Below are 15,093 nucleotides of genomic sequence, written 5' to 3'. Positions count from 1 at the left end.
TGTAACGTATTTTTTAAATCCCATGAGCACTGTGTGCGCAAATTGCTGTGAGAAACCTTACAACAGTACAACCCAGAACGCTATAAATGTCGCACGACAACGGCAAACGTCAACAAATGTGCCGCGCAAATTCGGTTCCAGATCGCGCTGTTGCAAACAAACTCAAGTCGTGTGTACATTGTTCTCATTTGTTTGTCTTAATTTTGTTAAACCTCGTGTTTCCCGGTCCATTCTTACCACACAAAGATGCAAGCATTCCTGAAAACTGGTCGCACAACGGGCGAGAGCTCGGCAGCCGGCCCCGGCGGCGATAGCGGCACAACAACAGCAACCAAGCGACCAAAGCACAGCGTACCTTGGGTCGAAAAATAGTAAGCATTCAGTGTGGCCCTTCCCATCGGTTTGTTGTATCTACCGTGCTCGTTTGCTTTCTTTTAGCCGGCCGAAAAGCGTCGACGATGTGGTGGAACAAGCGGAAGTGGTTGCGGTGTTACGCGAAAGCCTTTCCACCACCGATCTGCCGAATCTGCTGCTGTACGGACCACCCGGCACCGGTAAAACCAGCACAATCCTGGCGGCGGCGAGACAGCTGTTCGGCGACATGTTCAAGGAGCGCATTCTCGAGCTGAATGCGTCGGACGACCGTGGCATTGCGGTTATTCGCAACAAGGTGAAAACGTTCGCCCAGCTGACGGCGAGCGGTACGCGGACGGACGGTAAGCCCTGTCCACCGTTCAAAATCGTCATCCTGGATGAGGCCGACGCGATGACGCATGCAGCGCAGGCCGCCCTGCGCCGCACGATGGAGAAGGAAACGAAAACGACACGGTTCTGTCTAGTGTGCAACTACGTGTCGCGCATTATCGAACCGATCACATCGCGCTGTACCAAGTTTCGCTTCAAACCGCTGGGGGAGGAGAAGATCATCGAGCGGCTGCGTTACATCTGCGACCAGGAGGGTGTTACTGTGGACGATGGCGTTTACAAGGACATTGTGGACATTTCCGGTGGCGATTTGCGGCGAGCGATTACCACGCTGCAATCTTGCCACCGGCTGAAAGGAGCCCAGGCGCGCATCGAAAGGCAGGACATACTGGAGATGTCCGGCGTGGTGCCGGAACGCTATCTGGAGGAATTCATCTCGGTGTGCAAAAGCTCCAACTACAGCAAGCTGGAGGAGTACGTCCAAAACCTGTCGTACGATGCGTACAGTGTGGGCCAGCTGTTTGAGCAGCTGACGGAGTACATCGTGTACAATGACGGTCTTACGGAAAAGCAAAAGGCAGTGATCTGTGACAAGCTTGGTGTAAGTATGGAGACCGTGCAACGAGTGTATGAACCGGTGTTAGTAGAATTTTATTACTCCCTCTTGCAGGAATGTTGCTTCCGATTACATGGCGGAGGGTCGGAATATATTCAAATCATGGATTTAGGGTGCGTTACCATTCAGGCTCTCAAAGATCAGTGAACCACGGCTGCGTCAATAAACAATGAATGCTTTTTTGTACTTCACGTTGCATGCTGCCTTTTCTTTCCCATCATTTAGGTGTCGCGGTCGATTTTTTGTCCATAAATGCTACGTTTTCCATAGGTGTATTTGCTACATTACTCCACTACTTCAAAGTCATCCTCCTCCCGCTTACGCTTGTTGCTGCCGTTGGCTGCCTCGCCGAACTGATCGTCCGTTTCCATCTTAATCTCTACCGCTCCCGCTGTACCAGCGTTGCCCGCTGCCGCCGCTCCATTGCTGCCCATGGCCGTGACCGACGTTTTGACCGGTTTGGCTGCCGCAGCCGCAGGTGTCGTCTTCGGAGCCGTACTAAACTTGAACACCGGTTTCGGAATGCTAACCACCTGCGTTTTCGGTGTCGACTGCACGGATGGGCGCTTGACGCCACCGTCCGCACCGCCGGCCGCTCCCTTACCCGACTTGAGCGACGACCGTCCTTCCAGGGCAGATTTACTCATGCGCTTCGGTTGCTGTGCCGCACGCAGCTTGTAGTTGCACGCCGAAAGGCAGTAGCGGTCCGGCGGCAGGCGTAATCCACAGTGCGTCTTTATCAGCGGCAGCGGTGTGGCGTTGCGGACGCGTGAAATCTCCAGCAGTACGTCACGGGGCGGCGGCCGCGTAAACGCTTTGTCGAGAATCATTTGCGTGGCCAGCTTCACATCGTCCAGCTCGATCACCTTCTTGCGCGCATGGTTGGCGTATATTTTGGCGTCGTCCAGAATGCACGTTACGTATCCTACAAAAAATGAAAAAAGTAAAAAATAGAGTTAGATTCCCCATTATTTACAATGGTAAGGCATGCAGAAACGAGACGGATTGCACGTACGGTAGGTAAATTCCAGGAGCTGGTTAATGACTCGCGGCTCGTAGTCGGTCGCACCAAGCTCCTTCAAGATCGACATCACCACCTGAGCATCTTTCGGGATGTGCTTCACCTGGTTAACTATCTTCACCTTCTCCCCCTTCTCTCGATCGGTACTTTGAAGCTGAGCAGATGAAAAACAAAACGAACGTAAAATATCGTCATTATATCAAGTAAAACACTAAATAATTGTAACAAACAATTCTACTCACATCCATTGCGGCACCAATTCCCGAGAAGTGTATGAAAACAATCAACAACACAATCAATGTGGCCAGATTATTTTGGCGGATTTCGGTCGGAGCACCAATATTTTATCTGTAGTTTTCGGTAGGTTAAAATTCGAAACTCAGGGGGAGGGGGGGGGAGTGCTAATGCGTAAAATAAAAGTCCACTCTCACGAGAATATGCATCCTTTATCTAGGAACATTGTACTAGGAATTCAAAGCTAAAGAAGGACTAAGCTGCACATTTTCTTCTCAGTGGTGGCAAGTTCTTTTTCTCGGCTTTTTCGCATGCGATTTTATCGGACGGCCTGTCAAATTTTTAAAATCGCATCCGATGAGCGTTGCCACCGCCCTTAGGGCCGATGCAGTGCTCCATCGGATACGATTTTATCGTACATGCTGTCATTTGATTTTCGCTGGATTATTTAGATTGATTTGATTGTTTGGCTGAGTTTGATAGTTTGATTGAGATTTTTTCCTTCAAACCCTAGATATATATATATATATATATATATATATATATATATATATATATATATATATATATATATATATATATATATATATATATATATAATATATATATATATATATATATATATATATATATATACATCGGTATTTCTGGTCACTTTGCCCCCAGGGCAAGGCGAGCTTTTTGGCGGCCACCGTCGCAAAACCGTCGAAAAACGTCAAAACCGACGTCGCATGTACTGCAAACCGACGTCGCCAGCGAGCGAAACTCGCAACGATTTCGAGGCGCTGGCGACGGTCGTTTTTGACGTTTTGCGACGGTCTTTGACCTTTCGAGCGAGCTTTTGCCCTGCGGACCAGTGTGGCCAGATTATATTGGCAGATTTCGGCAGGAGCACTGTTGAGAACGCAACCATTTAAATTTTGTCAATTATTTAAATGATTGTCCCGCTAGTAAAGAGAATGAAAAAGTGTACGACTTTCAGGCAAGGGGCATGAAGAAGCAGGGGGAGACGGTTGGAAATACGCGGAATTACGCAGAGGCGCGAGCGTGTTTTGGTTTCTACACAGTTTTTGCACTCACTCAGTTACACATGTGTGAATGTGTGCGTTCACTTTCAGCCTAAGCGCTCAGTTTGGTTTTCTCGCAGCGGCATACTGGTATCGGTGTCTCGCTCGCACTAGTGCAGCGTGTTTTGGGAGAAACGGGAAGAAAGGGGTATGAGAAAAATACAATGAAACAGCGCGAGCGAGCGTTCTTTTCAGTGAGAGCGTCTCGTGTATTTTAAAGGCATGCAAGAGAGCGCCGGTCTGGTGGTACAGTGGCAACTCGAACGACTTAATAACATGCCCATCATGGGCTCAAGCCCCGAATACACCGACCCCCCCATAGGTAGGACTGACTATCCTGCTATGGTAGCAATAAGTCACTGAAAGCCAAGCCCACTTCACTACCCAAGTGCCACAAATCCACTAAACGACCACTAAACGGCTTCTAAACGACTCAAGTTCTCTACCTAAACGGAATATAGAAAGACTTCGTTTAGCAGACGCCAAACGACTCATGCATTCTAAAAATAGCAAAAAAGCTGGTGGCGCTATCTGTTGGTGGGATACCCCAACCAGTTGAGCTTCATCGCTTGGAGGAGAGCTTTCTCATTTCCTCTGTACTGTTGTATGGTTTCGCATTGAAGTTATGCATCGCTAGAACTAGAACGGCGATACGATTGTTTAAATACTAAACTCCAACGGAAACCACCAGCACTGAAGCAAGTGAGATTTGAGCAATGGTCATTGGTGTTGATACCCACGTATCTTAACCACACGACCATTTATATAGATTTTTGCTCAGAAAGTTAGAAGGCTATATAGGTCATAATAAAATGCAACTTGTCGAAACACATTGCAAGAAAAGGATAGCAATATAATGATGAGTTGTAATACGCCATCTATTGATCAAACCAATGAAGCTGTGAAGCTTTCATTTTTTCCTATGGATATTCAATTTTCCAGTCGTTTAAGCTTAATCTGTGGCGCTTGGGTAGTGGGTACAGGCAGGCTGTTGTGCCAAAAAGAAGAAGAAGGAACAAGAGAGCGCATTCTCTCTGTTGTAACGCTCCATCCGCCATTTTTAATTATCACCCCAAAACAACGGACTTCGGATCCGATCTTGGGTCGGACCCCCACCGTGTGTTTCTACCTACCCCTCGCCTGGAAATTTCATTCTCTTTGCCTGTCGGGTAAGCTTTAACCGCCGACAGCGAAATGCAAATTCAAATTTAAATGATTTTCTTTGACGAGCAATTCTCGGAATCGATACAACTGACATTTTCTACTTATTATCAACATTAAATTTTAACTGATAAAACTAAAAAGTGCCAGGCAAACAAACGTGCATCAGCGCGATAAGTAACAAATGAGGATAGCAATCCTTGAAACAGCATCCCAAGCGCCACAGATTATGCTTAAACGACTGAAAAATCAAATATCTGTGATTTTCGGTAAGATAAATGGAAAATCGGTAGTTTTAGCACCGACAAACCGACATGACACTGGCGTTACAAAAGTGTCCCACACGAAAGTACTGTCATTTACCAGTGAGGCGAACACTTCTGTTAAAGTAAGCTCTGTTCACTGCTGCTTCGATGTAAACAACTTTTCTAAACACAAATGGCGAGGAAGTGTGAGGCAAGATTTTGTGAGAATTATTCGACAAAACACCCAGGAAAATCATTTTATAAGTTTCCAAATCAATGCAAAAGATGTGAGAAGTACATAAAACAATACTCATTGGAATTTGCGAAGAAAAACAAAAAGGGGGTTTAGCAGTTTCTTCTCTGTGTCAGTGTAGTAAGCGAATCATTATAGAGATGGCGCTAGTGTTTAACGTATTTTCATTTGAAATGAGGAGACAACTTTTGAAGCTCATTTTGTTCGAAGTGTCACGTCGGTTTGTCGGTGGTTTTAGCACCGACAAACCGACATGACACTGGCGTTACAAAAGTGTCCCACACGAAAGTACTGTCATTTACCAGTGAGGCGAACACTTCTGTCAAAGTAAGCTCTGTTCACTGCTGCTTCGATGTAAACAACTTTTCTAAATACAAATGGCGAAGGAAGTGTGAGGCAACATTTTGTGAGAATTATTGGACAAAACACCCAGGAAAATCATTTTATAAGTTTCCAAATCAATGCAAAAGATGTGAGAAGTACATAAAACAATACGCATTGGAATTTGCGAAGAAAAACAAAAAGGGGATTTAGCAGTTTCCTCTCTGTGTCAGTGTAGTAAGCGAATCATTATAGAGATGGCGCTAGTGTTTAACGTATTTTCATTTGAAATAAGGAGACAACTTTTGAAGCTCATTTTGTTCGAAGTGTCACGTCGGTTTGTCGGTGGTTTTAGAGCAGTCATCTGTGAATCGGTAGGCATATAAAAAATCGGTAGGAATACAGATAAATCGGTATTTCTGGTCACTCTGAACACAATAGCTCGAGCTGTCAAGCTAAACAATACATGGCAAGATACATGTAAGTGAGGTGTGTCAATATGGTAATCGTGGGAATTGAAATATTTCAGGCAGCCATATTTGAATGTTCCGTTAAATGGGGGGTTTCATTTCAATTTCATGTTTTTGTTTCAAAATTAAGACACAGTGCTCAAATGTTGTACCAAGATGTAAATAAATGAACGGGGAGAGTTGAAGAAAGATCAATAACTAATCCAAGGACACAAACAGTCATTATAAAATATAATTTGTACATTTTGCGAGAAAAATAAAACGTGAAAAATACTATAACTTATGAAATTGTTTTAGAACATTGCACTGATATGGAACGTAACTGTTGCAATAATTGAGACTCTACAACAAAACTGATGTGCATCCAGGCAAGTATCAATTGGCAATAAAAAATTAACGAAAGGGACGAAAAAAAAAAATCGGCTACCGACTCCTAAGCGCATTATCATGCCTTCGGAACGCGCAAGACAATCTTCTTTCTGCTTAATCCCAGAATGAGGAAGCATCAGTGTGTAAGCGATCCTTTCTTGGCGGAAAGTTTACGAACCCTATAAAATCTGCAACAGGTTGTTGACACCGTGCTGTTTACCCAGACCGGCTGTTTACCTGTCGCAGGCTAAGAACACAGCAAGACGATGCCATTAGAAGCTAAACACAGGAGGTGAATTTCTTCGGAGCTGCTGCGACCCTTGCCCCTTGATGAAATGTATTGCCACTTGGACAAATACGTTTGGAAGACAACACATGAGAGGGATAGAGAGAGAGCGCGCGAGACTGCGAGCTAAACGCGACACACCCAGAGGAACAGGTCGTGATAATAAATGAGAAAGAGAGGAAAAAAGCTAAAAACCGGTCGAGCAAAAGCGAAGATCCACGAGATTATAACCACCAGACAACAACAAAAAATCCTCACCCGAACTCTATTTATTTCGTTTTGTCGCGACGCGCAGCATCATTCCGAACGGTGCGATCGAAACGGATCGGTCGCAGTGTGACAACGGAGCGGATTCAGGGTTCAGGATTCGACCTCCAAAGAACCACACCGCGTGTACTATCAGTATAAGAAAATACCCTCCACAGTGTGAGATCAGTTGTGTGTGTGTGTGTTTGGTTCATTAAAAAGTAGCCAGAAAATGGCAAAAGTGGCCGGTGTGGCTCTGCTCCTTCTGGCCGGCCTAGTGGCATTGGTCAGCGGGCAGGTGGACGAGGTGCTCAAATGGCAGAGGGTTGAGTACGACGTGCCGGCAGAAGTGTTGCAGCGGGAAAACGGCTACATACCGATCGGCAACATCCCGATGGGTGCGGTCCACCATAAGAACCGTGTGTTTGTGGCCGTGGCGCGCCGTCGCTGGGGCATCCCGTCCACGCTGAATGTGGTCGACCTTTCGCCACCCTTCCCCAACACGAACGTTATCCTGAAGCCGTATCCTAACAGCGTGCTTTGGGAGAAACGGGAAGAAAGGGGTATGAGAAAAATACAATGAAACAGCGCGAGCGAGCGTTCTTTTCAGTGAGAGCGTCTCGTGTATTTTAAAGGCATGCAAGAGAGCGCCGGTCTGGTGGTACAGTGGCAACTCGAACGACTTAATAACATGCCCATCATGGGCTCAAGCCCCGAATACACCGACCCCCCCATAGGTAGGACTGACTATCCTGCTATGGTAGCAATAAGTCACTGAAAGCCAAGCCCACTTCACTACCCAAGTGCCACAAATCCACTAAACGACCACTAAACGGCTTCTAAACGACTCAAGTTCTCTACCTAAACGGAATATAGAAAGACTTCGTTTAGCAGACGCCAAACGACTCATGCATTCTAAAAATAGCAAAAAAGCTGGTGGCGCTATCTGTTGGTGGGATACCCCAACCAGTTGAGCTTCATCGCTTGGAGGAGAGCTTTCTCATTTCCTCTGTACTGTTGTATGGTTTCGCATTGAAGTTATGCATCGCTAGAACTAGAACGGCGATACGATTGTTTAAATACTAAACTCCAACGGAAACCACCAGCACTGAAGCAAGTGAGATTTGAGCAATGGTCATTGGTGTTGATACCCACGTATCTTAACCACACGACCATTTATATAGATTTTTGCTCAGAAAGTTAGAAGGCTATATAGGTCATAATAAAATGCAACTTGTCGAAACACATTGCAAGAAAAGGATAGCAATATAATGATGAGTTGTAATACGCCATCTATTGATCAAACCAATGAAGCTGTGAAGCTTTCATTTTTTTCCTATGGATATTCAATTTTCCAGTCGTTTAAGCTTAATCTGTGGCGCTTGGGTAGTGGGTACAGGCAGGCTGTTGTGCCAAAAAGAAGAAGAAGGAACAAGAGAGCGCATTCTCTCTGTTGTAACGCTCCATCCGCCATTTTTAATTATCACCCCAAAACAACGGACTTCGGATCCGATCTTGGGTCGGACCCCCACCGTGTGTTTCTACCTACCCCTCGCCTGGAAATTTCATTCTCTTTGCCTGTCGGGTAAGCTTTAACCGCCGACAGCGAAATGCAAATTCAAATTTAAATGATTTTCTTTGACGAGCAATTCTCGGAATCGATACAACTGACATTTTCTACTTATTATCAACATTAAATTTTAACTGATAAAACTAAAAAGTGCCAGGCAAACAAACGTGCATCAGCGCGATAAGTAACAAATGAGGATAGCAATCCTTGAAACAGCATCCCAAGCGCCACAGATTATGCTTAAACGACTGAAAAATCAAATATCTGTGATTTTCGGTAAGATAAATGGAAAATCGGTAGTTTTAGCACCGACAAACCGACATGACACTGGCGTTACAAAAGTGTCCCACACGAAAGTACTGTCATTTACCAGTGAGGCGAACACTTCTGTTAAAGTAAGCTCTGTTCACTGCTGCTTCGATGTAAACAACTTTTCTAAACACAAATGGCGAGGAAGTGTGAGGCAAGATTTTGTGAGAATTATTCGACAAAACACCCAGGAAAATCATTTTATAAGTTTCCAAATCAATGCAAAAGATGTGAGAAGTACATAAAACAATACTCATTGGAATTTGCGAAGAAAAACAAAAAGGGGGTTTAGCAGTTTCTTCTCTGTGTCAGTGTAGTAAGCGAATCATTATAGAGATGGCGCTAGTGTTTAACGTATTTTCATTTGAAATGAGGAGACAACTTTTGAAGCTCATTTTGTTCGAAGTGTCACGTCGGTTTGTCGGTGGTTTTAGCACCGACAAACCGACATGACACTGGCGTTACAAAAGTGTCCCACACGAAAGTACTGTCATTTACCAGTGAGGCGAACACTTCTGTTAAAGTAAGCTCTGTTCACTGCTGCTTCGATGTAAACAACTTTTCTAAACACAAATGGCGAGGAAGTGTGAGGCAAGATTTTGTGAGAATTATTCGACAAAACACCCAGGAAAATCATTTTATAAGTTTCCAAATCAATGCAAAAGATGTGAGAAGTACATAAAACAATACTCATTGGAATTTGCGAAGAAAAACAAAAAGGGGGTTTAGCAGTTTCTTCTCTGTGTCAGTGTAGTAAGCGAATCATTATAGAGATGGCGCTAGTGTTTAACGTATTTTCATTTGAAATGAGGAGACAACTTTTGAAGCTCATTTTGTTCGAAGTGTCACGTCGGTTTGTCGGTGGTTTTAGCACCGACAAACCGACATGACACTGGCGTTACAAAAGTGTCCCACACGAAAGTACTGTCATTTACCAGTGAGGCGAACACTTCTGTCAAAGTAAGCTCTGTTCACTGCTGCTTCGATGTAAACAACTTTTCTAAATACAAATGGCGAAGGAAGTGTGAGGCAACATTTTGTGAGAATTATTGGACAAAACACCCAGGAAAATCATTTTATAAGTTTCCAAATCAATGCAAAAGATGTGAGAAGTACATAAAACAATACGCATTGGAATTTGCGAAGAAAAACAAAAAGGGGATTTAGCAGTTTCCTCTCTGTGTCAGTGTAGTAAGCGAATCATTATAGAGATGGCGCTAGTGTTTAACGTATTTTCATTTGAAATAAGGAGACAACTTTTGAAGCTCATTTTGTTCGAAGTGTCACGTCGGTTTGTCGGTGGTTTTAGAGCAGTCATCTGTGAATCGGTAGGCATATAAAAAATCGGTAGGAATACAGATAAATCGGTATTTCTGGTCACTCTGAACACAATAGCTCGAGCTGTCAAGCTAAACAATACATGGCAAGATACATGTAAGTGAGGTGTGTCAATATGGTAATCGTGGGAATTGAAATATTTCAGGCAGCCATATTTGAATGTTCCGTTAAATGGGGGGTTTCATTTCAATTTCATGTTTTTGTTTCAAAATTAAGACACAGTGCTCAAATGTTGTACCAAGATGTAAATAAATGAACGGGGAGAGTTGAAGAAAGATCAATAACTAATCCAAGGACACAAACAGTCATTATAAAATATAATTTGTACATTTTGCGAGAAAAATAAAACGTGAAAAATACTATAACTTATGAAATTGTTTTAGAACATTGCACTGATATGGAACGTAACTGTTGCAATAATTGAGACTCTACAACAAAACTGATGTGCATCCAGGCAAGTATCAATTGGCAATAAAAAATTAACGAAAGGGACGAAAAAAAAAAATCGGCTACCGACTCCTAAGCGCATTATCATGCCTTCGGAACGCGCAAGACAATCTTCTTTCTGCTTAATCCCAGAATGAGGAAGCATCAGTGTGTAAGCGATCCTTTCTTGGCGGAAAGTTTACGAACCCTATAAAATCTGCAACAGGTTGTTGACACCGTGCTGTTTACCCAGACCGGCTGTTTACCTGTCGCAGGCTAAGAACACAGCAAGACGATGCCATTAGAAGCTAAACACAGGAGGTGAATTTCTTCGGAGCTGCTGCGACCCTTGCCCCTTGATGAAATGTATTGCCACTTGGACAAATACGTTTGGAAGACAACACATGAGAGGGATAGAGAGAGAGCGCGCGAGACTGCGAGCTAAACGCGACACACCCAGAGGAACAGGTCGTGATAATAAATGAGAAAGAGAGGAAAAAAGCTAAAAACCGGTCGAGCAAAAGCGAAGATCCACGAGATTATAACCACCAGACAACAACAAAAAATCCTCACCCGAACTCTATTTATTTCGTTTTGTCGCGACGCGCAGCATCATTCCGAACGGTGCGATCGAAACGGATCGGTCGCAGTGTGACAACGGAGCGGATTCAGGGTTCAGGATTCGACCTCCAAAGAACCACACCGCGTGTACTATCAGTATAAGAAAATACCCTCCACAGTGTGAGATCAGTTGTGTGTGTGTGTGTTTGGTTCATTAAAAAGTAGCCAGAAAATGGCAAAAGTGGCCGGTGTGGCTCTGCTCCTTCTGGCCGGCCTAGTGGCATTGGTCAGCGGGCAGGTGGACGAGGTGCTCAAATGGCAGAGGGTTGAGTACGACGTGCCGGCAGAAGTGTTGCAGCGGGAAAACGGCTACATACCGATCGGCAACATCCCGATGGGTGCGGTCCACCATAAGAACCGTGTGTTTGTGGCCGTGGCGCGCCGTCGCTGGGGCATCCCGTCCACGCTGAATGTGGTCGACCTTTCGCCACCCTTCCCCAACACGAACGTTATCCTGAAGCCGTATCCTAACTTTGCGCTCAACGAGCTGCGGGTAAGTGTGGGGGCTGTGAAGAAAATGTGAGGACACTTGATCGCATGATCGTTCACTTTCTCGCTTCCTTTTCAATGCTTGCAGGCGGATCTGCAACCGGACGCTAACCGCATCGTTACGGTTTACCGGCCACGTGTCGATCGCTGCGATCGGCTGTGGTTTGTCGACACGGGTATGATGGAAATCCCCGGTAAGTTTGAAATCGTTTACAGTGCGCGCGAGTGGTGGGGAAATTTGTCCCAATTTACATCGCACGGTCAGGGCCGTTATCAAGTTGTTTAGGTTCAGCAAGCTGAACCCCCACTCCCCAAAGGTCACAATAATCAACGCACCGACTCGTAGTGGGCAACGTAGTACTGCTGCTACCGCCGGTACGCTATAACAGCCCGACCTGCTGCAGTGCGGTTTGGTGTTTTTCCGTCTTCTTAAGCCTCCATGTTTACACGATCCGTAAAGATTGGCTTTCTTGTGGGGGAGCCTTTTCCGGTCCCAAAAAAACGGACGTTATTTCCCCGCAGAACATACGCGCGCACAGAGAACGGCCCTGGTGCGTGTGCGATTGGTGGCGGTTTACGCGGAGGAAACCGGTTACACGCTTTATCACTTCGGTGGACCGGTTTCCGAATCCCGGGGAACGGGTTCGAAATGTGAGCAGAGAGATACAGAGAGCAGCTGGGGTTTGTCCCGCGGTGGTGTCTCATCGGCGGAAAACAAACAAAATCTGGTCAAGGTTTTTTTGCGAGATTTTTTTTTCACTTGTTACTAGGCCTTAAATGTAGGAGAGGATGTCCTCGAGATGTGATAGCTTTATTTTGTGAAGAGATGACACATTTCCTTTAAGCTGCTTTGTCGTGTCTGGCAGCCTGGGTTTTAGTGCAGATAAGTTCTTTGCATAATTAATAAGGGGGATGAGGAAGATAGCATTAATCGCAGAGAGTAGAGAGTCAATGCTAGAACCGTCAGGCAATTAATCATGCTTAGCGAATTCTTGAACACAGCTCGCTATCCAGCAACTCTAATCAACAATCCTCTTTTGCTCCGGGCAGGCAACTTCACCGTCGTCCAACGGCCCTCGGTCTGGTCCATCGATCTGAACACGAACGAGCCTATCCATCGCTTCGAAATTCCCAAGGAAGCGGTCGAAACGGGCTACGGCCTCACGTCGATCACGCTCGACGTCGACCCGTCCGACTGTGAGAAGGTGTTCGTCTACATCTCCGACCTGCAGACGTACCGCATGGTCGTGTACGATTATGCGAACCGGCGCGCCTGGCGCTTCCTGCACAACTACTTCTTCCTGAACCCGCTCGAGGGTGACTATCTGATCCAGGGTATCAACTTTGCCTGGGACGACGGAATCTTCTCGATCGCGCTGGGCAATCCGGACCCGGTCACCAAGTTCCGCACCGCCTACTTCCACGCACTGTCTAGCAACTCCGAGTTTACCGTGTCAACGCGCGTCCTGCGCAACGAAACCGCGTCCCAGCGATCCTGGCACGGTACCGACTTCCAGCTGCTCGGCTACCGGGGCAGCAAGTCCCAGTCAAGCATACACGCGTTCGATCCGGAAACGGGCGTCATCTTCTTCGCACTGATCCAGCAGAATGCGATCCTCTGCTGGGACTCGAACAAACCGTTCGCTCCACAAAACATGGCGATCGTGTACAAGAACGATCGTGACATTGTCTACCCGAACGATCTGTCGGTATGTTGGAGGCGCCGCGTGGGCTATATGAGATGAGAGCTGAAACATAACATTAATTACCTTTCTCTTCGCTTTTTGCAGATCGATCAGAATGGTTACGTGTGGTTCATGACCAATTCGATTATCAAGCTGCTGTACACGCAGCTCAATCTGGACGAGTTTAACTTCTTCGTGTGGCGCGCCAACATCAAGCAGATCATCAAGGGTACCGTTTGCGATCCGGCCTCACCGCCGAACGTTAACTCGGCCCAGCGATTCGGAGACGAGAACAACAACGATCGTGTGACGTTCTTCGAGTTCAAGGATAAGTACGGACCCGGCGGTGGCCCGTACGGTGGCTGGGGGCACGGCAACGGCCCAAACCGCCCCGGTCGTCGACCGTAAAACGGCAGTACGCTCGACAGTGACACACCGGCAGGAGGATGTGGTGCTGGTCACACACTACGAATAAGAGATCAAACCAATAAAAACCGCGTCAATGTTTTGTTTAACCGCAACTATTCGCAGCTACAAAAAAAAAACACCCATGTGCCCGTTTTCAATCGTGTGTAAGCTACGCTTGGGAGTGGAGGGGATGGTGTAAAATAGAGATGCACGTGGTGTTCCGAACCTGCCAGGGGCCGGGTCGGTTCCAGCAACTCGGTTGCTCTATCAGTGCTCTTTTCGATCTGGTTTTGGGGCGCTGAATGTTTTACTCTATTTCCCTCGATAGGCCGGTTTGTTGTATACAAAGCATCAAGGATCAACCTGAAGCAACTCCGTTCTTTTCGATTCGGAATGAAACGCCAGGCATTTCCTTCTCTTTTGCTTCTTTCTAGTATGGATTTACATACACGTTCTATATATATATATATATATATATATATATATATATATATATATATATATATATACACGTAAAGTTTTCTTACCGTGAATTCTCTTGATGTTGTACATCGACTGACTTTGCTTCCCGAGTTCCTACCATGCTATCAGGGTTGTCGAACCCATTTTTCAATTCACATATATGACATTAACACCAACATTGGACATATATGATTGACAGAGGAGATGCTCTCTATCACATACAAGAGCCACGAACGCAGAAAATGACACCCATATCGGTTGGGATACGAAGTTAATTGCCTAACTTTAAAAAGTAGAATCGGCACAAGTAGTGCACCAAATGAATGAAATTCTGCGTTATGCCAACAGCTAGCACGCAGCTACGCTTATATATCTTGTGCATCTTATCGACATGCATCCTATTAATTTGGGTGCCTTTTTCTGGCAGGATTCTAGCAATGGTTGAAATGTTCTGTGTTGTGACTGTATGTGCAACGAAACAATTGGACTTATGCCTGTGGTCTTCCGTGTTGTGTGGTGCATGGTGCGCTTAGCCATCCGCAATATTTCTTAGACCATGCTTTATTTTCCTGCGCTATTCTCTTGGACAAAATATATCGAATTTTAATTTATACTCGTGCTCTAGTATTTTTGAGGAATTTTAGTTTCAAATTGGAGTTAATGATTGCAATTTCCGTGATTGCAACCAGCTGCTGTTAGTTGCTTGAAAAACTGTCAAATTCGTTACAACTAGCAGTTTTGCTATGATATCACCTAGTGTGGATCGACTGTTAAAGTTGAAATATTCTATA

General features: G+C 45.4%; 3 protein-coding genes across 3 annotated transcripts; 2 read left to right on the top strand and 1 right to left on the bottom strand.

Annotated features, from left to right (window-relative positions):
* The first annotated feature begins 119 nt into the window (after positions 1-119).
* LOC121589842 (replication factor C subunit 4) lies at positions 120-1,512 on the top strand. The gene is made up of 3 exons (XM_041909029.1): positions 120-371; positions 439-1,306; positions 1,376-1,512. Exons 1-3 carry the CDS (start codon positions 247-249, stop codon positions 1,466-1,468), a joined length of 1,086 nt encoding a protein of 361 aa, XP_041764963.1. The 5' UTR covers positions 120-246; the 3' UTR covers positions 1,469-1,512.
* Positions 1,336-2,898, bottom strand: LOC121589843 (transcription initiation factor TFIID subunit 9). The gene is made up of 3 exons (XM_041909030.1): positions 2,585-2,898; positions 2,337-2,496; positions 1,336-2,246 (listed from the first exon to the last, which is right to left on the bottom strand). Exons 1-3 carry the CDS (start codon positions 2,588-2,590, stop codon positions 1,606-1,608), a joined length of 807 nt encoding a protein of 268 aa, XP_041764964.1. The 5' UTR covers positions 2,591-2,898; the 3' UTR covers positions 1,336-1,605.
* An 8,333-nt stretch (positions 2,899-11,231) lies between these two features.
* Positions 11,232-13,947, top strand: LOC121588834 (L-dopachrome tautomerase yellow-f2-like). The gene is made up of 4 exons (XM_041907242.1): positions 11,232-11,751; positions 11,836-11,941; positions 12,798-13,456; positions 13,538-13,947. Exons 1-4 carry the CDS (start codon positions 11,431-11,433, stop codon positions 13,838-13,840), a joined length of 1,389 nt encoding a protein of 462 aa, XP_041763176.1. The 5' UTR covers positions 11,232-11,430; the 3' UTR covers positions 13,841-13,947.
* The last annotated feature ends 1,146 nt before the right edge of the window (positions 13,948-15,093 follow it).

Source organism: Anopheles merus, chromosome 2R (assembly GCF_017562075.2).
Source record: "Anopheles merus strain MAF chromosome 2R, AmerM5.1, whole genome shotgun sequence".
Taxonomy (NCBI): domain Eukaryota; kingdom Metazoa; phylum Arthropoda; class Insecta; order Diptera; family Culicidae; genus Anopheles; species Anopheles merus.
The sequence above is the reverse complement of the archived record's forward strand: the minus strand, read 5'-3'. Positions and strand labels throughout refer to the sequence as shown.

What these genes read in the sequence shown, in the direction of transcription:
- LOC121589842 (XM_041909029.1), top strand. Translation starts at nt 247, where the DNA reads ATGCAAGCATTCCTGAAAACTGGTCGCACAACGGGCGAGAGCTCGGCA. An exon ending in GTACCTTGGGTCGAAAAATA is followed by an intron (nt 372 to 438) that starts GTAAGCATTCAG and finishes GCTTTCTTTTAG; the next exon opens with CCGGCCGAAAAGCGTCGACG. An exon ending in TGATCTGTGACAAGCTTGGT is followed by an intron (nt 1,307 to 1,375) that starts GTAAGTATGGAG and finishes TCCCTCTTGCAG; the next exon opens with GAATGTTGCTTCCGATTACA.
- LOC121589843 (XM_041909030.1), bottom strand. An exon ending in GCTCCTGGAATTTACCTACC is followed by an intron (nt 2,247 to 2,336) that starts GTACGTGCAATC and finishes CATTTTTTGTAG; the next exon opens with GATACGTAACGTGCATTCTG.
- LOC121588834 (XM_041907242.1), top strand. Translation starts at nt 11,431, where the DNA reads ATGGCAAAAGTGGCCGGTGTGGCTCTGCTCCTTCTGGCCGGCCTAGTG. An exon ending in TTGCGCTCAACGAGCTGCGG is followed by an intron (nt 11,752 to 11,835) that starts GTAAGTGTGGGG and finishes CAATGCTTGCAG; the next exon opens with GCGGATCTGCAACCGGACGC. An exon ending in TCTACCCGAACGATCTGTCG is followed by an intron (nt 13,457 to 13,537) that starts GTATGTTGGAGG and finishes CGCTTTTTGCAG; the next exon opens with ATCGATCAGAATGGTTACGT.